Source organism: Nannobrachium achirus (assembly GCF_963921795.1).
Source record: "Nannobrachium achirus genome assembly, chromosome: 12".
Lineage (NCBI taxonomy): Eukaryota > Metazoa > Chordata > Actinopteri > Myctophiformes > Myctophidae > Nannobrachium > Nannobrachium achirus.
The window spans coordinates 18,076,538-18,098,267 of NC_137832.1; the positions used below are offsets into that span (position 1 = coordinate 18,076,538).

Here is a 21,730-nt window from a genome sequence, read left to right on the forward strand (position 1 = left end):
GTCGACAGAGGTCAAACATCAGTGTAAACAGGACCACCGCTCTACACAGTGCCACAGGAAGACCAGATGTCATCACATCCCGGCTCTATCATGAGGAGAGGGACGGATTGACTAAGACAAGAGGAAACTCTGAAATTAGGTTCTGTTACCCAAAAAAACACTTGCTGATGCTGGAAGCGCAGCTAGTCATTTACCGTCCAGACCGGCTAAATTTACTGTTACAGAGATAGCATCTGGGGAAGTTTGACTCAGAGCGATAAATCTCTGCTTGTGTGCAATACCTGCCTGGGGGACAAGCAAGCCCCTCAAGTCCAGGAAATGTTGTTATTATTATTATGTCATAAGCACAGTGGCTATTCAGTTTCGGTCACAGTGGAATTGATTTGTAGTTACAAGTACTGGTTTTGTTTACATTTATGAATGAGTCACATACTGTAAGTCCCTTTCAAATACCCTGCTCCAATGACCAGATCTCCATTCATCTTAGGTTATTTATAGCGACATGACATCATCACATCTTGGCTACTTTGGTGGAATTGTACGTTGATCGACCTTTTCTATTTAGTATTGCGAGAATTTGCGACACATTGATACTATTCTACACCAGTACCGGTCTGATCTTTTGAGCTTATAGCTTAATAGTATTTGTTTTATTTGTTTCAAACATAATAATTTTAAAGTGGTGGTATTTTTGCGTGTGTTCTTTTATCTTCCTCGTGTTTTGTATCCCTTGATTGTACATTTGCGCTTTTTAATAGTAAATCCATTAACTTATATACTGTATCTGTAAGCTATTACTCTGTGAGGTAGTGGTTCTCAAAGTGGATTCCAGGGACTCTGTGGGTTCCTTTAGGAGGGTCTAAATTGACCCCTGCAAGTCTGTATCTCTGACAGTGTGCACTGTCAGAGTTAAAGGACAACTTTAGTTTTTACAACAAGAGTTCATATTTTAGATTGTAATTAAATAATATAAAAGATGACTGTTAAAATGATTTAATTTACTTCTTTCTATTGTTTTAGAGATTCTTATTTCAGTGGTTAGGGGCATGCTTACAAGATTCAGATTCAGATTCCTTTATTTACCATTGTTGTGTATCACACATAGGAATTTGCTTTGGCAACATACAAGTGTGCATTCAATACTTTTTTCACAAATAACATGAAACCAACAAACACAAAACTACAGCTCATTTACAATATTGAAATTGAGGTTGCAGAGTTGACATCAAAAGAATTTGTAATAGCAAACACCCCTAATTAAAGGTTGACACTTAACCTATTACATTTTACAAAAACATAAGTATAAAAGCTTTATAAAAACACTTGTACATATGCAAAATACCCCCTGTTGAAGACCCCTGCTCTAGGCCAAACAGACCAACTAAACCAGTGGTTCTCAACCCCCAGGGGGGGTCCCCACATAAACACAAGTGGCTAAATATGTCATTTTACACAGAATAAGCCCATTCCCAAGATACAATGCAACCTTTCATGGTTGGATGTGACTTGAAGTGTTACTGTAAATAGCAATAAAGAAACTGCTGTCTTATTGTGTCTAAAAATACATATTAGCCACTTGTACGCATGCCCCCATGCGTACGCATGCCCCACATTTTAGCATGCTAAACGCGATAAAACAATAGAACAAAGTAAATGAAAACATTTTAACGCTCCCTTTTTCTTTTCTCTAATTACAATCTAAAATATGAACCCTTGTAAAAAACCAAAGTTGTCCTTTAAGGGGGAGAAATTTCAAAGTTTGAGAAACACTGACGTAAATCACTCTGAATCACCTCTGTGTATAAAATGTGCTGTACAAATATAGCTGACCCATTAGCACACTTTGGCTGTCGTCATGGTGGTGAATCAGTGTTTCCTGCTGTCATCATGCAGCACCGTCAGTTGCTGCGGGATCGCTTCATGGTGGAGCTGGTGGAGGGCTCCAGGAAGCTCCGTCACGTCTTCCTGTTCACTGACCTGCTGCTCTGCACCAAGCTGAAGAAACAGGCTGCCGGGTGAGTCCTTATCCACACACAGGGACGGCTGAGCCTGTATTTATCATTTTAAAAATGATTTAAACTAGTGAAAACAGCCAATCTACAAGCACACAACGCTTCGCGGTGCGAGGCGTTGTGTGCTTGTAGATCGGCTGTTTTCACTACTGTTGTGCGATAGTCTTGTATGATGAAGCAGGGCTTTACTTTGCGAAGAAACGTACAAATTTGAAACTTGGAGATACAAGGTTTCTTCCTGACAGTGACGATATTTACATATTTATTTATTTATATATTTTGTATCTGCACATTTTGTTTTATACAAAATGTAATGCCTCAACTCGTCAGTTCAAATATGATTATTTTGCGAAAAAGGTTGAGAACCACTGAACTAAACCACTATTTACTTGTCTTTTCTAGTTAGTTGGTGCTTTTTCTTTACGTTTTGATGTTTATTGATCACATAAAAAGGCCTGCATGCTTATAGCTAGCATTGTCCTAGTACTACATTTCCGTTAGCAGAATATATTTCAGATCATTTTTCACATCGAATCTAAGTCAGAGTGGTTTTCCTCTTCATAAATGAAAACAAAACAAAACAAAACCAACTGGGAAATCACAAAGCCAAAGTCCACCTTCTGTTTGCCTACAGTACACTGTCTGTCTACATGTGGCCAGCTGTGTTTTGTGCTACCCCATGCTGGCGGACAAACAGTGGACAAACAGACAAAACAGACAAAAGATCAATAAAAGTCACAAAGTGACTGATGTACCTTGTTTGGATGTCCGGTGGCTTCCAAACGTGGTGGGCTGGAACACACTGGTGTGCCATGATGAGACAAGTCCAGGCGTGCCTTGGGATTATTTGTCAACCACACATTATTATTGCAGTACCACTGTGAGCTTGTAGATCAGCAGAGTTTCCTATGTGTGTATGTGTGTGTGCGTGCGCGTGTGTGTGAGTGTATGAAATAGGGCTTCAATTTGACATTAGTAAATAGAGATAAACATTTACAGAGTGATCAGAATGATAACACATGTTACAGTGGCTATTTTGCATGGATATACAGGTATGCCTTGGGATGACACCTGCCTTCTCTTTTGAAAACCACTGAAAGAGTCTATAAAGGGTGACATCCTGTCCTTGTGTGAACAGGAAAGGACAGCAGTATGACTGTAAGTGGTACATCCCCCTGTCAGACCTGACGTTCCATACCATCGAGGACTCTGAGAGCTCGCCGATACCTCTGGTCCAGGACGAGGAGATAGAAGCCTTGAAGATCAAGATCTCCCAGATCAAGAATGAGATCCAGAGAGAGAAGGTGAGGACCATGGAGTGTAGAATGACTATAGGTTTGGTCTAGGACAGTGGTTCTCAAACTTTGAAATGTGAAGGTCTCCCCTTAACTTTGACAGTGTACAAATGGAACCAAATGGACCCGTTAGGGTCCATTTGGTTCCATTTGTACACTGTCAAAGTTACAGACTTGCAAGGGTCAATTTAGACTCCCATAAAGGAACCTATGAGAGTCCCTGAAATCCTCTTTGAGAATCACTGGTCTAGGATATTCTAAAGGCACGTGTTTATGTTGTAATGTTTGAAGAATGATAAAACTCCTTGAACAAAAAGGATGCTCTAATGCCAAAGGTATGCTTTGTGTGTCACTTGACAAAAACACATTTCAGTTGCGACATTATGTCAAATCAGCATTGACGCGTGACATGTCTGAAGCATAAATTAGGCTTAAATGTTTGAACAACAAAGCAATAGAGGGTATGCAACGTGACATCATCATCATACCCGGAAATTGTGCGGGAACGCCTACTGACTTCTGGCCTTGACAGCCCATACATCCAAACAGAGCGGCATAGCTCAGGGGTAGAGATACCGTCATTAGAGCACGAAGGTTCCCGAAGGGTTCCCAGTTCGAATCCGGGAGTTAATGTCTAAGAGTCCTTGAGCAAGACTCTGAACCCCTAGTTTCTCCCGGTGAGCAGGTTGGTGCCTTGCATGGTTTCCTCCGCCATCGGTGTATGAATGTGTTGTGTGAATGGGTGAATGTAATGTACAATCTATGTAAAGCCCCTTGGATAAAAGCGCTATATAAAAGCACCATTTAACAGAAAAGTCTGATTGAATTAAACAACATTAAACTCACTTTGCCACTCGATTTGCCATTCACTTTATGCATGTGCATACCCACGCTTCTATAGTGTTTATTAATGTAAGAAAATCAAATGTAAAAGTTTTGGGGAAATGAATGGAATCCTATGTTGCTTTTGGTACCAGAACAGCACAACTAGCGGCAAATCCTAAGAACTTTCAGATCCGTGTTTGCTTCATTTAAAATCCGCGTAACATTCATTTATTGTTTATCTTTGTCATGCCGGTGTATCTGCAGAGAACCACCAAAGGGGCCAAGTTGATCGAGCGCCTGAGGAAGAAGTTGTCTGAACAGGAATGTCTGTTACTACTAATGTCCCCCAACATGGCCTTCAGAGTGGCCAACCGGAACGGCAAGGTGAGCATCTAGGAGTCTAGGACACTGTGGCCCACTAAAGCCTGGTTTATGCTGTCGCAATACAGTGTCCCAATGCCCAAAATAGCAGATCTACAAGCGGGTAGATCTGTTATTTTCGGTGTGTAACACTGTCATACGATGTGGTATACCGTATACCAGTGGTTCTCAACCTGTGGGTCGGCGCCCCCAGGGGGGGGGGGTCCCCAGATGATCAGTTTAATGTGCAACATTGTTTTCTCATTCAACAGTAAACAAACCATGAGGGTATCTGCACATTTCTAAAGTGACAATTTAAGGACTTTTTAACATTGGCCAAATTGTCAAATATTAGAGGCAGAAATTGTGAAAATAGCCGATCTACACCAATCTTTCACAATAGAACCGTGTTATACAAAATGTAATGCCTCAATTCTTAGTGCTCCTCAGGGTGGCTGGGTCCCCAGTTAAATTAAAATTGTTTTGGGGGTCGCAGCCTGAAAAGGTTGAGAACCACTGGTACGACCCAGTGTCAGATGTATTTTCATCAAGCCAAAGTTTGCCTATAGTCTCCAGGGATGGGGTTCACACAAAGAGGTAAGACAACTTGTGCAGCTTCCTGGACATTGTGATAAGATAACACCACGGTGTCGGAAAGTAGGCGCAGAGAGAGAGATGCTTCTTCCTCTTTAGCCGGCCTTCGCTCTTTAACCTCCCAGTGACCTGCAAGTCTCTACTAAAGTAGTTGCACACATACTGTTGTTTTCAATTACAATTCATTGTGGTGTCTGCTTCCCCCTGCAGGTAGAGAGGTGTTACTTATAATACTACACTGGGATACTTACTCTACTGCAGTGTTTCTCAAACTTAGAAATTTCAAGCTCTCCCCTTAACTCTGGGGAACCAAATGAACCCTGACGGGTTCATTTGGTTCCATTTGTACACTGTCAGAGTTACAGACTTGTAAGGGTCCATTTAGACCCCGATAAAGGAACCCACAGAGTCCCTTGAACCCACTTTGGGGCCTTTTCCACCAAAAGAACCTAGGTTCCAGAACCAGTGCCGGGTCAACTTTCTTGGAACCTTCGTTTGTTCTTGCGAACCGGCTTGCGTTTCCACCAGATTAAACCAGAGCCATTGTCCCCCAGTTAAGATGGTGGTTCACTGGAAAAAACCAAAGATTTTGTGGTTCCGGTTCTGAACCAACTTTTACGGTTCAGAACCAACTCCAGTTCTCGGTGGAAAAGCACACCTCTGGTTCATCCCATAGGTGGGAGAAAGAACCAGAACCGGTTCTTTGCCGGTGGAAAAGGCCCCTTTGAGAACGACTGCTCTGCTGACTACATGGCAATAAAACTTTTTTCCCCTTTTTTTAATTTCTTTAAGAGTTTCACGTTCCTGATCTCCTCTGACTATGAGCGTGCCGAGTGGAGGGAGATCATTCGAGAGCAGCAAAAGAAGTGTGAGTTTTCTCAACAACATGTTGCCAATAATATTAGGAAAAAAACGTTGGTAGTTTCAACGGACATCCATTAACTTTGCCACTGTCCTACAGGCTTCAAAAGCTTCTCACTGACCTCCCTGGAGCTGCAGATGCTCACTAACTCATGTGTCAAGCTTCAAACGGTCCACACTATTCCAATGACCATGAGCAAGGAAGGTAAGACAGCTAGAATATTCTACTCGGAAAAGACAGGCTTTACGTAAACATATTGATCTGAGAAATGGAGTGATGAAAATATAGTGCACATGTAACGCAATGGCTTACACCAGGGGTCTTCAATGTTTTCAGGCCAAGGACCCCTTATTCGAGAGAGAGATTAAGCAGGGACCGCCACAACCCATGTAGTTTCATATTTTGACAGCACAATCATGAGTGTATTTTGGATGCTTGTTAATTTGTGTTTTCAGATATATAACTACTTGAACTGCCAATACTTTAAAAAAAAACTTGACCTTTCACTCTGTACTTAGTCCGCTCTTTTCCCCCTCTACACCAGAGCTCTTTGCCAAAAATAGAGAACTTTAGCTGCGAGGCGTTGTGAGCTTGTAGATCGGCTATTTTGGCTAAAGTTCTCAGAATATGAAAGGTTTCTTTTTTTTTTTTTTTACTTTGTTTATTTGATTTTCAAATGAAGCATTTAAGGCAATGAAGTGGTACAATAATAAGAGTAGCAGCTTCTTTTTGTACAAACATCAAATATACAACAGTGGTATATAGTCTAGTAATTCTAGGAAAGAAATCCACTCAGGTTGGAAAAAATTGTGTTATTTAGTTTCTCAACTGATTCTGACAGGAAATTAGGTCTACTAGCCAGGATAAAAAATCTACCATAATCTGCTCACTGCAAATACCCACAATGGCCAAATCAAGTTGGGCTCCCATCGACTTTCTATACAGGAGGAAAATACCCAGAAATAAATCTGCTTTAAGTAGGATGTGAGGGGTCTAACTAGGGGTTTGTCATGATGCTGAATCCATTGCAAGCATTTGTTTTGCACAAAAAACATTCCTTGGGCTAAAAATGGCCCCAGAAAATGATGGTTTAGTGATGAAAAGTGATGAGTCATCACTTTTCATAGGTTTTGTGGGCGTTTTCTGGGACCAATGAATGTTTTTTGTGCAAAACAAATGCTTGCAATGGATTCAGCATCATGACAAACCCCTAGTTAGACCCCTCACATCCTACTTAAAGCAGATTTTTTTCTGGGTATTTTCCTCCTGTATAGAAAGTCGATGGGAACCCAACTTGATTTGGCCACTGTGGGTATTTGCAGTGAGCAGATTATGGTAGATTTTGTATCCTGGCTAGTAGACCTAATTTCCTGTCAGAATCAGTTGAGAAACTAAATAACACAATTTTTTCCAAACTCAGCTTTATTTTTACTGGACTATATAAGGATTGCAATGTTTCACCCAAAACAACAGTAAAAAAATATATACATAAGATTAAGAAAATATGTTGTTACAGACAAGCGAGTACAAACAGGCAAGACAACAACCAAAAAACAAAAACAAAAATTAACATCAGTCGAACAACATATATCCACATCTATGAAATCCATATAATCCGCATAGCAGGACAACACACCCGACACAGCAAACCCATTGAATATGAAAGGTTTCTATCACACAAAGATTTGGAGGACCCCCTGTAGTAACTCTGAAGACCCCCTAGGGGTCCCGGACTCCCTGTTGAAGACCCCTGGCTTACGCTGTTATGTGTTTCCAAATAAAGATGTTTGGGAAGCTTAGCAGGGATGTAAATACCCTAGTTTTCCTGTATTTCTAGTGGCGTGTACACTAGCTGCTTTGTTTTTTGTGTTCCTGTCTGATCACCATCTCTATATAACATAACCTCTTAAACCCTCAGATGATGAGTCTTCTGGTCTCTACGGCTTTCTGAACGTCATCGTTCACTCTGCGTCGGGCCTCAAACAGAGCTTAAGTAAGTGGCTTGTTTTCATTTTTTTTTTACCAGTTGTCATTGCGTTTCATGTTTTAGACCGTATTGACGTCACCAAAGATTCTTGAAGTTGGCTGGATGAGAGGGGTTGGCGGGGTGGTTAGGGGGGGCAGAGTTTCACAGTTGCCTCAGATCCGCCCCCAGCCCCCCCCTCCCGCGTCAGTCCAATCCCATCTAACCGTACTGTACCCTGTGGCCCGGCTGTCATCTAGGAGGGCAGCTGCAAGGGAACAAGAGGGATTAAGCAGTGACGTTGAACCAACCATGTCCAATTTGTCTTTTTGGTGGTTCTCACATCAGTGCCAGCTTATGATCCACTTAACTGTACATGTTACCACAAAAAGAAAATGAGTGTGAATAAGCGGCCCACTCTTGCATCAAAACAAAAATAAATCTGGGTGAGATATAGATAGAGTAGGGAGGATACAGGACATAGTGAGTGAGGATGCTAGACCGGCAGTGTGCGGGGGGTGCGTGTGGTTCGAGAGTAGGGATGGGACGATATGAAAATGTAATATCACGATTATTGTGACCAAAGAAATCACGATTTAAGATATTATCGCGATAATCAAAATACATTATCCTGGGGCAGAACATGTGCCAAACGATAGCCGATCTACAAGCTCACAACGTGACACGTTGTGAGCTTGTAGATCGGCGATTTTTTGAGTGAAAAAAAAAGACTGTATCAAGTACGTATATTATAAGTACCTTTTACCAATTATAGAGGGTTTAAGTGGTACCGGATATACAGCTCGGCAAATAAAAGCTGAATTGATCCCAGTGCATGACGGAGGAAGATATCACAATAAATGTAATCTCCATGATACGTTTATCCTGAGTGTTTTTTATCATGATAAACTATAATATCGCTTATCGTCCCATCCCTATTCGAGAGCACAGTTTTGAAGCATCCTTTCCCAGAGACCATTAGTATGGGGTTACAGCGTTATTGATATGGATTCAGCTGTATTAATTCTAACTACTCGTGACCATTCGTGTTCCCATTAGACCTGTACTGCACTCTGGAGTTGGATTCCTTTGGTTACTTTGTGAACAAGGCGAAGACACGGGTTTACAGAGACTCAACAGAACCCAACTGGAACGAGGTGAGAGTGTAAAACTGGGACGGAATGACCCTCTCTAAACATCTATAACTAGTGGAATTATTTCTCAGTCAGTGGCTGACAGGATTTTTTTCCCCAGAGCAGCTCTGAGGTTTGTATGTTGGTGCGACTGTATTCAGAGGGACATACATGCTTTTTTTTTTTACTTTGTTTATTTGATTTTTGATTGAAGCATTAGAATGAGTAGCAGCTTCTTTTGTACAAACATCAAATATACAGTAATGATAAACGGATTGCATTATCACCCAAAACAACAACAAAAAGTAGGATAAAGAAAAAATTAAAGATTATAACAAATAAGTGAATGAGGGACATTCATGCTTCACAAGCCTTTTGCCTGGATGTTTGGGCATATCATCCCACAACCTTAATCAGAATCGCCCCAAAAAGTTTGTGTGTGTTTCCATCTGTAACTCCACGTTCAGCAGTTGTTCAATTGTCTAAAAAACATAATACAAAAATCAATAACGCATGTACCTTGCCCAACATCAACTTTATCACCTTCAAATGTGTCTCTACTTCTCATAATCCCCAAATGTTTAAAATATTTTCCCAAATTTTGGCCTGTAGGCGGCTTTGTCCTGTGATGCGATTTACATCACAAATGGGCGTCAACAAGCAGCGCACTCCCAGCTTCACACCACGGGGGGAAGGCTAGTTATAGGAAAAGATGTATTCTTCCCAACATGCCTTTTACCATATCTTTCTCCGTACAGGAGTTTGAGATCGAGTTGGAGGGCTCTCAGACTTTGAGGCTGCTGTGTTACGAGAAGTGCTACAGCAAAACCAAGCAGAGCAAAGACGATGGAGAGAACACAGATCGGATCATGGCCAAGGGGCAGATAAAGGTATCATTTACAGACACCACAAGTAAATGGCTTTACTAACATTCTAAGGCAGGGGTCTTCAACGTTTTCAGGCCAAGGACCCCTTAGTTGAGAGAGAGATGAAGCAGGGACCCCCACAACCTTTTCATAGATTCCATATAAAATTTGTTTAATCGTTTGACAGCATAATCATCAGTGTATTTTGGATTCATGTCAATTTGTGTTTTCAGATATTTACCCATTTGAACCGTCAATACATAATTAACTTGACCTTTCATTTTGTACTTAGTGTGCTCTTTTTTCCCCTCTACACCAAACCTCTTCTGCAAGGCGTTGTGAGCATGTAGATGTAAGCAATTTACCCCGAGTGAGAGGACATTATGCTCTGATAATGTCCTGTGTGAGGGGGTGATCGGACGAGGCGAAGCCGAGTCCGATAACACCCTCACACAGGACATTATCAGAGCATAATGTCCGACCCCGAGTGGTAAATAGCTTTTCTACCACTTTTTTCCGTATACATGAAAGAAAACACATAGTTGTAACTTGCAAGGATATTAAGTTACAATCATTATTGCCTATAAAACTTCCGCGACGACAGCAAATAGTTCCACAAACAACATCTTCTACTCACCACCAGATGACGCCAACTCCATGCAGAGAAAGATGTCTAGCATACAGCTAAGCTAACGTCAGTTAGAAGGACCGTTCCGGCCGTAAATAGAGGCTGTTCGCTTCCAGAAAGGCATAGGTTCAGAGAAAAGGGGCTTTAAAGTTGGCGGATTGCATTGGATCCAAATAAATCGGCGACGTCGTACGCACGTTAGTAAACATAGGACCGCTACGACCGTCATATGTTGGTTGGGGCCGTCAGTATCTCCCCCGTCAGTATCTCGCCGTCAGTATCTCCCCTGGTCAAAGACTGCACAAATTGTTTCAAAAAGCAAATCGTTTAACACCTGCTTGCTTTCCCTTTTGTGCCATGTTCTCCTTTGTTTAGGCTTTGTTGATAGTTGTCGTTATAATGGGTGAAAGTGTCTTTCTTTGCCTTCCATAAGTATCCATGTTTGTTTATATTCAAATCTATAACCTCATGACACTTTGGCCTGACTCATGTCTATTGGTATTGGTCATGCTTACGTAACAGATGGTGGCCTTGTAGCACATGCTATTAAATTAGTAGCATAATGTTCTGTCACCACTGCATACCGTCGTTGTCGGGCAGAAACCTCGTATCTCCAAGTTTCAAATGTGTACGTTTTTTTCGCGAAGTAAAGCCCTGCTTCATCAGACAAGGCCGTCCGCACAAAAGTAGTGAAAACAGCAGATCTACAAGCACACAACGCCTTGCGGTGCGAGGCGTTGTGTGCTTGTAGATCGGCTGTTTTCACTAGTTTAGTTAATTTTTTTGAAATGATGAAAACGAACGGTTTTGGACATACAAGGTTTCCACCCGACAACGACGATATGGTAAAGTGGACAAGAACTGCAGCAGTGAAAGCTGGCACAGGTCAGACGTGTTCTGTAGGAAGTGGAAAGAGCTATTCCCACTGGGCATGGTAACTAAAGATAACTAACTATAACTATATCGTTCACCATTGTATTTCTTTATAGTCTGTGTGAACACTGCCATCCACTTGACGATTTTCAAAACTATACTTTTATAGTTGTATACTTGTAGTTATAGTTAAAGTTATAGTTATTGTGCTCAGTGTCAATGGCCCTTGACCGTGGACTCTGGAGGAAGAATGTGGCTGTGTAATGGACATATTATGGCTTTAAATATGGACCGATGGAGATGCAGATAGAACAGTAGAAGAACCAAATAAAAGGCAAACTTATGGCATGCACACCGGCGCTATCTTAAAGTTCTCTAACACCAAATAATAAATGGCTCTGAGGATCCTGGGTACTAGGTCACCTGCGATGCTGAACCAGTCGTCAAAGGGATCAGCTGTGTAAGCGTGAGTGAGTGAGCGAGTCGGTAATGAGGGTAGGAGGGGATTCTCTTAATCCAACAATCCATCTGGGAGGTAGAACTACACCGAACCAGCATGGTCGGTAGTAGGCTGATACTGCTTTGTTCTTTTTACTGTATTGTTATTCTGAGTGGGCCAGGACTTGGAAGGGATCATGGAAATATATTATGAAGAGCCTCACCCTTCTTAGATGCAAGCAGGATAAATGGCTGCCTTATGCTTGGGAATGGGGAGGGACTCTTTTTAGATGGAGATTTCTTTTGTTCTGAAGATTGATACTGTACATGGCTGGCGTGCAGTGGTGGTTTCTTACAACGACTTAAGTGAAACTGGAGGTTTGACAGGCAAGAGTTGAGAGTTTTAAATACTCACTGAGACTTGTCCAAGTGAGTTGAGTTTGGAACAGACGAGCGACAGCAGTGAACTAGTGGAGGAGAGGGGGGACATGGCTCCCAGGAAATCCCCAAGAATAGGCACTCGACTCTGGGACAAGGTCTGCAACACTCTGCTTAGGCCGAAGGTAAATAATGGGATGCCAGGATTACTTTGGTTGTTAGTGAAAAAAAGATGTGATCTGTTATTAGAAGGGCTTGGTATGAAGTCAGAAAGTTAAGATTATATTCTCATTCTCTCTCTGATTCACACAGCACGTTTAAAACGGCATTTAATCAAAACTATTTGAATTTTGTTTATTCTGAGACTAATAGCCTGTACTGGAGTCATGTTTGTTAAGAACACTGTTGCAGTATTATGTAAGAATATTGACTACTAAAGTAAACAGAGGATTATCAGATATGAGATGATGTCTGTTGGTTTCTTGGACAAGACAACATCTGCCATGTTGGATAAGCAGATCTCTTATCCAACCATTCAGGACATTGTGTTTCCACAATGCCTTTACGGATCACAGTAAATAAAACTCTGTATTAGTCAGGTGATTAGGATAGGTCTCTAGCATTGATTCACACAAGGGGGCTTAAGTGAAGGGGATGAAGTCATAACGCAGGTTGTTGGTATGATTAATTCTCAACCAGTTTGAATGTTTGGAGGTGGAGATATAAAGCTGATCAGAGGTGATGAACCAATTAATAAATCTCTGTGATTCATGAAAGACAGGCCTCTAAGTCCAAACAGGACAATATTGAATGTACTCTGCTTTGAATATTAATATGAAAATGCTAGTCTGCAAATGTAACTGAAACTAGAAAGAATGCATTTGGAAATTACAAGTGTGGTTGCTGACAGTTGCTTACGTGACTACATTCTGTAGTAAGCTAACTGTCAAGTGAAGCTCGACCAATTGATTCCCTATTGATTCCCACTCCCATTGATTCCCTATTGACTCCCTATCCCGGACAGAAGCCTGTCTGTCTGTTCATTTCTAATGGCAGCGGAAAAGTTACCCTAGAAATAAATAAAGTTTCCCCAGGACTATAATGTGTTGCCTTTCTGGGCAACCACAATAATTAATTCTCAAATATTCGACTTCGTTTTGGAGAATCGACTTCTCAAATTGATTGAATTGAGTCTGTTTTTAAACTGTTTCTTTAATATTTTCCAGTTGGATCCTCAGACCCTGGAGAACAAAGACTGGCAAAGGACAGTTATCAACATGAACGGGGTAAGTATTATTTACAGTATTTACATATTATATGGTACATGCCTATATTTGCTAGATCCGATTTGTTCTACGCACTGTGCTACTCTTTTAAGTTGTAGCGACATAGTTCATTGCACAAATAAAATATATCCCATCTGCAATAATAGATGGTGCCTTGTGTGTGTGTGTGTGTGTGTGTGTGTGTGTGTGTGTGTGTGTGTGTGTCACAGTTGTATCACATATATAAATCAGCCATAAGACAGAGTTTGTAACCTGACTGTCACTAAATGGATATCCAATCTTAGCCTGCTGTTTACTAACGCTTCTTTTCTGCATTTCAGGTTGAGGTGAAGCTGTCTATGAAGTTCACCAGCAGAGAGTTTAGTCTGAAGAGAATGCCATCGCGGAAACAATCCGGTGTGTTTGGAGTGAAAATCAGCGTGGTGACAAAGTGAGTTGACATCTTGACCTTTGTACGAGCTGCTTGTCGGTGTGTAATGAGCTAACAGTAAGGAAGCATGTGCTTGAAAGAACTGGACACTGCCTACCTTCGCTGCAAAGCTGAGAGGGGAAACTACAGTACTTTGGGAAAGCAAAGGAGACTTCACGTTTCCTTTTTTGATCCCTGTGGGGAAGTTTGTCCTCATTGAACCCATTCTAAGGCTGTGTGTGTGCGCACCAGGGACGTGCTGGCCATTGGAAAAAGCGGGACAACTCCCGAACGGCCGGTTCATTCCCGGCCGGTCCAGGCCGACCATTAGGAAAAAAATATAAATAAAATGTCGGCCTTCGTTCCATTTTGGGGGCTGGGCGGCCAACAAAGTAAATCGTCACTTTCGGGCAGAAACCTCGTATCTCCAAGTTTCACATTTTTTAATTTTTTCGCAAAGCAAAGCCCTGCTTAATCATACAAGGCTGTCGCACAAAAGTAGTGAAAACAGCAGATCTACTGCAGATCGGCTGTTTTCACTAGTTTAAATCATTTTTAAAATGATTTTGGACATAAAAGGTTTCCACCCGACAATGACGAAATATAACTCATGTAATTGGCCCACTGTCTTGTCACTTGTCATGATCTGAAATGGCAAATCTTTGAGTAGCAGCAGCGCTATAGAGAGAGATCTCTCTCTATAGCACGCAATGAGGGCCTCTACAACTCTTTTTCCCGGGCTGAATCAGGGGCTTAGTATGTCCCGGGTGCGCACCAAAGCATTTGTGTCCCAGCTGCAAACACAAGGCTCCAGCTCTGAGACCAGCCTTGGGCGACGACAGTACAGCATGTCGCTAAAAATGCAACCTTTATTGGTAGAAACTGGAGCAAACGCATGTGAACATGGGTAGAAATGGCTAACTCCACTCCAGTAAGGCCCCAGTCAGGTTCAAACCAGGTCCTTCTTGCTGTGAGGCAACAGTGCTGAGCACTGATCCACCATGCCACCCTGAATGCACCGGAAATAGCTTTTGAAAACAGCTTCCCTTTGTTCATTTTGTTTATTTATTTGGTTGTCATGCTGAACTGTAAAATGTTGTTAGCCCCCATATCAGCATGGAGTTAAAGGAGCTATAGTCAACTTTTTCTTGAAAAACGGATGCTAAAATAAAAATTATGTTTCGAAAATATTTTATTAAAAAATAAGCTTCATATATGTGTTTCTATTCAAAAATGACCACAAAAAGCGTAAAATAATGATAAAATAATAATTTTGGCCATTGTCAGACCGGCACTTTGTTTACATTCTACCTAAGATACTGTTCCATTGACATTGCACAAAAGCTGATACTATGCCTTGTGCTATTTCAGGCAAGTTTCTACACAGGTTTCAGAATCAGAAACCTATCTTGTGTTTTAGAGCAAGGGAGGGTTGTTGTTCTTTGTCATTGGAGTTATGACATGCTCACCTCCCTTCATTTTAGACCTACATTTTGTTGAATTCTATCCAGATTTGTAATGCCTAACTTCATTCCCAATAGATTACATATCTTGTAATAAAGCAATACGCCACTAGAGGTCCCAGTTTACCTATTAGTATTAACCTACTACTCTATTCATGTGTGTCTTTTACAGGAGAGAGCGCTCCAAAGTGCCCCTAATTGTTAAACAGTGTGTGGAAGAGATAGAGAGGAGAGGAATGGAGGAGGTGGGAATCTACAGAGTGTCTGGAGTGGCCACGGATATCCAGGCACTGAAGGCTGCATTTGATTCAAGTGTGTTCATCTCAGATGCTTTACTTTATATAAAGTGATTCATGTTTGTGCGAACTACAGTAGTGCAGTAGTTTGTGCAAACTACTGCACTACTTTCTTCATGGAGTAGTACAATAAACCTAGGTTGATGTCACTATATTATTTGCAAATATTTATGTTTTGTTTTGACCCACCTGGAGTGCCAGCTGGATGGGGTTTACAATATTAAGAGAATTCATATAGTGTCAAGTACTGTAACGTTTTAGGTCAGAGAAAAGTAAAGAAAGTTTGCATGGTGAACACTATGAAACAAATAATTGTTGATTTTTTTTCATCATTCCCTCCTCATTCCTGTCAATAGACAATAAGGATGTGTCTGTCATGATGCGAGACATGGACGTGAATGCCATTGCTGGAACATTGAAGCTGTATTTCCGCGAGCTGCCAGAGCCCCTATTCACTGATGACATGTACCCCAACTTTGCTGGAGGCATAGGTCAGTTGCTCTTTTCACACCCATACTTTGTCGTATGATGAATAGCCCAAATAGCTGATCTACAGCTCACTATGCACCACACAATGTGACTTGTTGGGAGCTTCGAATATGTTTTTAAATGTGGAAAATGTGTAGATTTCTTTGAACATTTTCACTGAGAAAATGTTCCACAATGATGGATGCCAGGTTGAAAGTAAATAAAAATAATTTGACATTCAACATTGATAAAAGATATATTAAACAACGCTACATGACATAAAAGTCATAACAGTAGCCCATTTTAGACACATCCCCTAACCTGCAGTATGTGTGCCATGCTCTACCCAGTGAGCTGTGCCAATCAATATTCATACAGTCTGCATAATGGTTTTACAGTTGATTTTCCTTTTTTGTCCCAGCTCTTTCAGACAGTGTGGCCAAGGAGAGCTGTATGCTCCACCTATTACTGTCTCTCCCAGAGCCTAATCTGGTGACTTTCCTCTTCCTGCTCGATCACCTAAAGAGGTAAAATACAACACTTCATATCGTGGACCTCCAAAGTGATGTTATTTGACCACAAATGTCCTTGGCACAAAGACATGTTTTCGAGTAAAAAAAGAAAAAAAAAGAATTAAAAAAATAGCAGATCTACAAGCACACAATGCATCGCAATTGTGAGCTTATAGATAGGCTAGTTTTTTTTAATATCCAACGTATAAAACAGGGTTAAAGTGGTTCATCTGATTGTGATGATACTGTATACAGGGTTCCTAAACTTTTCCAAAACTTTTCCAGAATATTTAACCCAATTTCCAGGACTATATAACAATAATTCAGCTCAATAACAGGTCGCTTATTCCTATGCGCAATGCCCAAAGACAGGTAGTGTATGCCAGTGGTTCTCAACCTTTTCAGGCCGTGACCCCCGAAATAACCATTTTTAACTGGGGACCCGGCACCCTGACAAGCACTAAGAGTTGAGGAATTTTGTATAACACGGTTCTATTGTAAAAATAGCAGATCTACATGCTCACAACGCCTCGCGCTGCGAGGCGTTGTGAGCATGTAGATCGGCTATTTTCACAATTTCTGCCTCTATATATTTGACAATTTGGGCCATGTTTCATTAATTTCAGAGGTATTAACAAAATCAATAACCAAAGACAATGCATAGATATTGTTTCCAGGACCTTCCAGGACCCTTGATAATTTTAGTGATTTTAACTATTTTGATTTGCATGCAAGTGGCTAAATATGCATTTTAGACACAATAAGCCCATTCCCAAGATGCACCGCAATCTTTCATGGGCAGATGTGACTTATGGGGGCTGGTGTAAGAAATTGCGGGCTTATTGTGTCTAAAAATACATATTTAGCCACTTGTACGCATGCCCCCACCCAATAGAACAAACAATAGAAAGCAGCAAATTAAAACATTTTAACACACCTTTTCTTTTCTCTAATTACAATCAAAAATATGAACCATTGTTGTAAAAAAACTAAAGTTGTCCTTTAATAGTTTTCTCCTCTGCCTCTTTCTTGTCAATAGTTTTCAAATCAAGTGTCTTTTGTTGAGAATTTTTAAATGCTCCTGACTCCCCATCCCTATCTTGAAAGAATTCCAGCAATTTGTTAGTCGAGGGTTGAGCATATATATTACCTTTTGCTCAGGAGTTTGTACAAATATTTGAAATTTAATTTGTCAATACCATTTTTTTGTTTATTATTTTGTTAAACAAAACAACACATTTTTATTTATTTATTTATTTCTGCAAAACAAATTATTTGATGGCCTTGTTCCCCTGGTATTTGTGCCCTCAAACAATTGACAAGAAAGGCCAAGTGGCCTTGCCCCTAAAATGATGAAATTCCAGGTTTTCAAGGGAAATAAGCTTGTCTGCAATCAAGCAGAACATGCTGTGTGCCTCTCACGGTGCATTGGCTGCAAAGACTGCCTGAATGTAATTAGGAAGATCAATGCTAGATGGGACTTAGAGAAGATCCACATTACAAGAAGAATTGGGACGATTGCTACCAGTACTAGCTAAATAAAAAGTTCTCCCCAATATTTTCCACTAAGATTATTGTGATTACTGCGATTATTCATTAACTGTTAAATTAAAACGTGAATTTCCTTTGTGCTTTATAGGATTTCTGAAAATGAGATTGTCAACAAGATGTCATTCCACAACCTGGCCACAGTCTTTGGTCCTACTTTGCTCCGTCCCTCAGAAAAAGATAGCAAGATCTCAACCAATTCCACACAGCCAATCTCTATGAATGACAGCTGGTCCTTGGAAGTTATGTCTCAGGTAAGGTGTTTTTGTTCTTTTCTGTCTTTGTATTAAAAATCTCTTCATTCATTTTGGCTTGATTGTATGATGTATATAATGTTAAACTAAAAGACAAACAAACATAGGAAGTCTTAGCTAATTTAAAATGACGTATGTATCCTGTGCATCCGTTGAGCTTTTTTCCTTTATCTCCGCAGGTACAAGTCCTACTGTATTTCCTTCAACTTGAGAGCATTCCAACACCTGACAGCAAACGTCAGAGCCTTCTCTTCTCTACTGAAGTATAGCACGAACATGGAATTGTTAAGAAAGGGTGAACTTCCAGTTCAGAACCAGAATCCATGCTGCTGATTGAATGCTGAAGGCTACTGAGCAGCCGTCATTGTTTGGATTACTGGAGATGCCTCTCAGTTCAGCCACCAGGTGGAGCCAGCCACACAGTGTTAACTGGAAAACAGCTACACCACAACCATAGTGTTGTTGATGTGCATTGGTGTATTCTATTGTTTACCTATCTGCTGTCTCGCAAAACACCAACATATGTACAGTCAATACACATCATTCCTTGTTTTGTTTTATGTATGTAATTTACAACTTTAATTGGAACAATTTATTTTAATAATCTCCCCATTCCAAGCTGTTATTGAGCTCCTTGCTTTGTATTCATGGCTGAATGGATGGGCAGGTGAATGGAAGGGTAGATATTTCTCTGTATATGTTCATTTCCACCCAGAAACGTTTGACGTTTGTTAAAAAAAAATGTACCTGTGCCAATGTTTCCCTGCTGATAACCAATAGGAACATTTTTATTATGTTTACAACACTCTTAATTTTGTACAAAGCTTAATGTATGAGACATGAGACACACACAACATGCAGGCATGTTGACCTGACATTTTTACGTTTTTCTTTCTCCGTTATACAATTTGTATATTGCCCTACTCAGCTCAAAGGCCCTTTATGTTGGTGTGCAACCAAACAGGACGTGCACGTGGCACATGATTGCATTTTGGGAGGGGGTATTTCTGAAGTAAAGATCAAATAATTCCAGGAATTAGCAACCATGAATCCCAGAGAGGCTTTGTCCAGACAGATCTAATCTTTTACACACATGGAATGTAAATCTGTGCGGCGTATTGCTTTGTAGTCGTCCTCTGCATCCTTATGTCACTTTTTTATTTCAGTCAATGTTGTCCTTGGTTTATTTGGACAACAAATATGTTGCATTGCTTACTCCATTTCTTTGGCTTATAGGGTTTTAGTTTACCATGATAGGGTAAATCCAGTCCGCTGTCACATAAACGAATGCTTATTTCACGTTACAAAATGTTCTCTGTTAGCATTGTTTTAGCACAGACTTCCAAAGCATTTGCAAAGTGTCCTGGGATGTTAAGAGTTAACTGTTCATAGGCCTACACTGCTTGTATTTCATTGCCTACTGTTGCTATGAAAATGCTCAAAGCAAATTGAAGATATGTGCTTGCTTAGAGCAGAAAAACAAAACAAAAACCGTCCCAACAAATATTCAGCTACTTTATAGCACTCCCATAGCCCCAAATGCTTGTGATTCATGTAAATTTAAGCAACAATTCCCTGTGATTCCGTAATACAAGAATAGCACTACCAAATGATGTATGATTTATGTAAATAAAAATGTTGATTACATGAATCTTGTGCTGCTTCCTGTCAGTTGTTAAATAAACATGTGGGAATTCTAACCAACTCTTGGGTAATGTTTATCAAACAGTCTCTGTTCTATTGCAGTTTACAAACCAAAATAACCCCAAATCAGAAAATAATTGTTCATTTTATCCACAAGTCATGAGAAGTTGAAATATGTTCTTTGGAGTTGCCCAAAGGTGCAAGCTTGCTGGTCTTTTATACATAAAAGATAATTGGTTCCCAGATTTCTGTCCTATATAGGTTATTCATTCTGGGTGACCCAGCCTATTTACAGATTTATCTAGTTTTATTACACTTGGTGCACTCATGCTTCATTGGTAGGAGACAATTAATACTGTCAATCTGATCAAAGCTCCATCCAGTGGTATCTAATTAGCAGAATTGGGACTTTAAGTAATCCTATTTAATAAAGTTGTCATAACCTAAAATGAAATACGTACTTTCTAGTACGTACTTTCTAGTATGATATAGGAACCTAAAGATGAAAACACAATGAATCAGGGTATCTGCACATTTCCCCAAGTACAAATTCAATACTTCAAGGCTTTTGAATACCTCTAAAAAGACAAATTCAATACTATTACCGCAGCAAAAGAATCAACAAATGTAAGGCCACATTCACAAGTCAGAGACAAAGCAGTGTTTGTCAGTAGCAAAGTAGTGTCAGTAAAAGCTACCACATACACTAGGAATTCATTCATTCATTCAAACCTTTATTTATTCTCGAAAAAACGTTGAGGTTGCCCTCATTTTCAGTGTTATCGAGATACATCAATATTCATAAAAAAAACAGTATGTACAATCAATATTCACAATACAAGTTTAAAAACAGTTGCAGACACTTGTGGGTAGGTCTACTATCAAAAATTTAAAATGACCGTAAGTTATTATGGGAGAACATATCTTGAAATTAAGTTGCAACTCATTCCAAGTGGTTGGAGCATTAAAGCAAAAGGCTGTTTTCCCTAATTCAGTGTTTCTTTTGGTGACCTTTAGTGTGAGCCAGTCACTAGAACGTGTCCTATATGTCACAGGATTCCAATCCAGCAGTGATTTAAGATACAATGGTAAAGTCCCATCAATTACCTTAAAAATAAACAGGTACCAATGTTTGTTTCGCCTGTCGGCCAAAGAAGGCCAACCCACTCGATCATACAGGATGCAGTGATGAGTCCTATAATGTTCACCAGATATAAAACGCAGTGCAGAGTGATAAACTGTATCAAGGGGCTTGAGGACAGAAGGAGCAGCTTTTCCATAGATGACATCTCCATAGTCCAACACAGAAGGAAAAACTGCTTCAATGACCCTTTTCCTATATAATAATAATCAAATGCACATGCAAACCTGGCCAACCAATATTCTTATTCCGGTCTCTTCATCAATTATGTAGGCAAATTATTGACCTTCATTGTAACTTTGACCTTTCAAATCATCTCTCCCAATTCACTTATTATAGTGAAAGGTTATGCTTAAAGGATAACCAAACAAGCCCCAGGGGCTTTGATCCTTTACCTGTAGCTACTATACAGTAAGACCAGCACTTGAGTAAATGTACTTAGTAACTTCACACAACTGGGAGACGGGAGATCAAATGTAGGG

At 40.3% G+C, this 21,730-nt stretch overlaps 1 protein-coding gene across 1 annotated transcript in view; it reads left to right on the forward strand.

Annotated features, from left to right (window-relative positions):
- The window catches only part of LOC308296261 (breakpoint cluster region protein), a 66,042-nt gene extending 45,946 nt beyond the window's left edge, over positions 1-20,096 (forward strand). Inside the window, exons 9-23 of the mRNA XM_080739466.1 lie at positions 1,894-2,015; positions 3,151-3,316; positions 4,397-4,516; positions 5,879-5,954; positions 6,048-6,152; positions 7,867-7,941; positions 8,971-9,068; positions 9,803-9,934; positions 13,454-13,513; positions 13,834-13,943; positions 15,558-15,697; positions 16,038-16,172; positions 16,571-16,676; positions 18,301-18,463; positions 18,643-20,096. Coding sequence (XP_080595592.1) covers positions 1,894-2,015; positions 3,151-3,316; positions 4,397-4,516; positions 5,879-5,954; positions 6,048-6,152; positions 7,867-7,941; positions 8,971-9,068; positions 9,803-9,934; positions 13,454-13,513; positions 13,834-13,943; positions 15,558-15,697; positions 16,038-16,172; positions 16,571-16,676; positions 18,301-18,463; positions 18,643-18,732 — 1,698 coding nt within the window. The 3' untranslated portion in view covers positions 18,733-20,096. The remainder of the gene's footprint in view (positions 1-1,893; positions 2,016-3,150; positions 3,317-4,396; positions 4,517-5,878; positions 5,955-6,047; positions 6,153-7,866; positions 7,942-8,970; positions 9,069-9,802; positions 9,935-13,453; positions 13,514-13,833; positions 13,944-15,557; positions 15,698-16,037; positions 16,173-16,570; positions 16,677-18,300; positions 18,464-18,642) is intronic.
- The last annotated feature ends 1,634 nt before the right edge of the window (positions 20,097-21,730 follow it).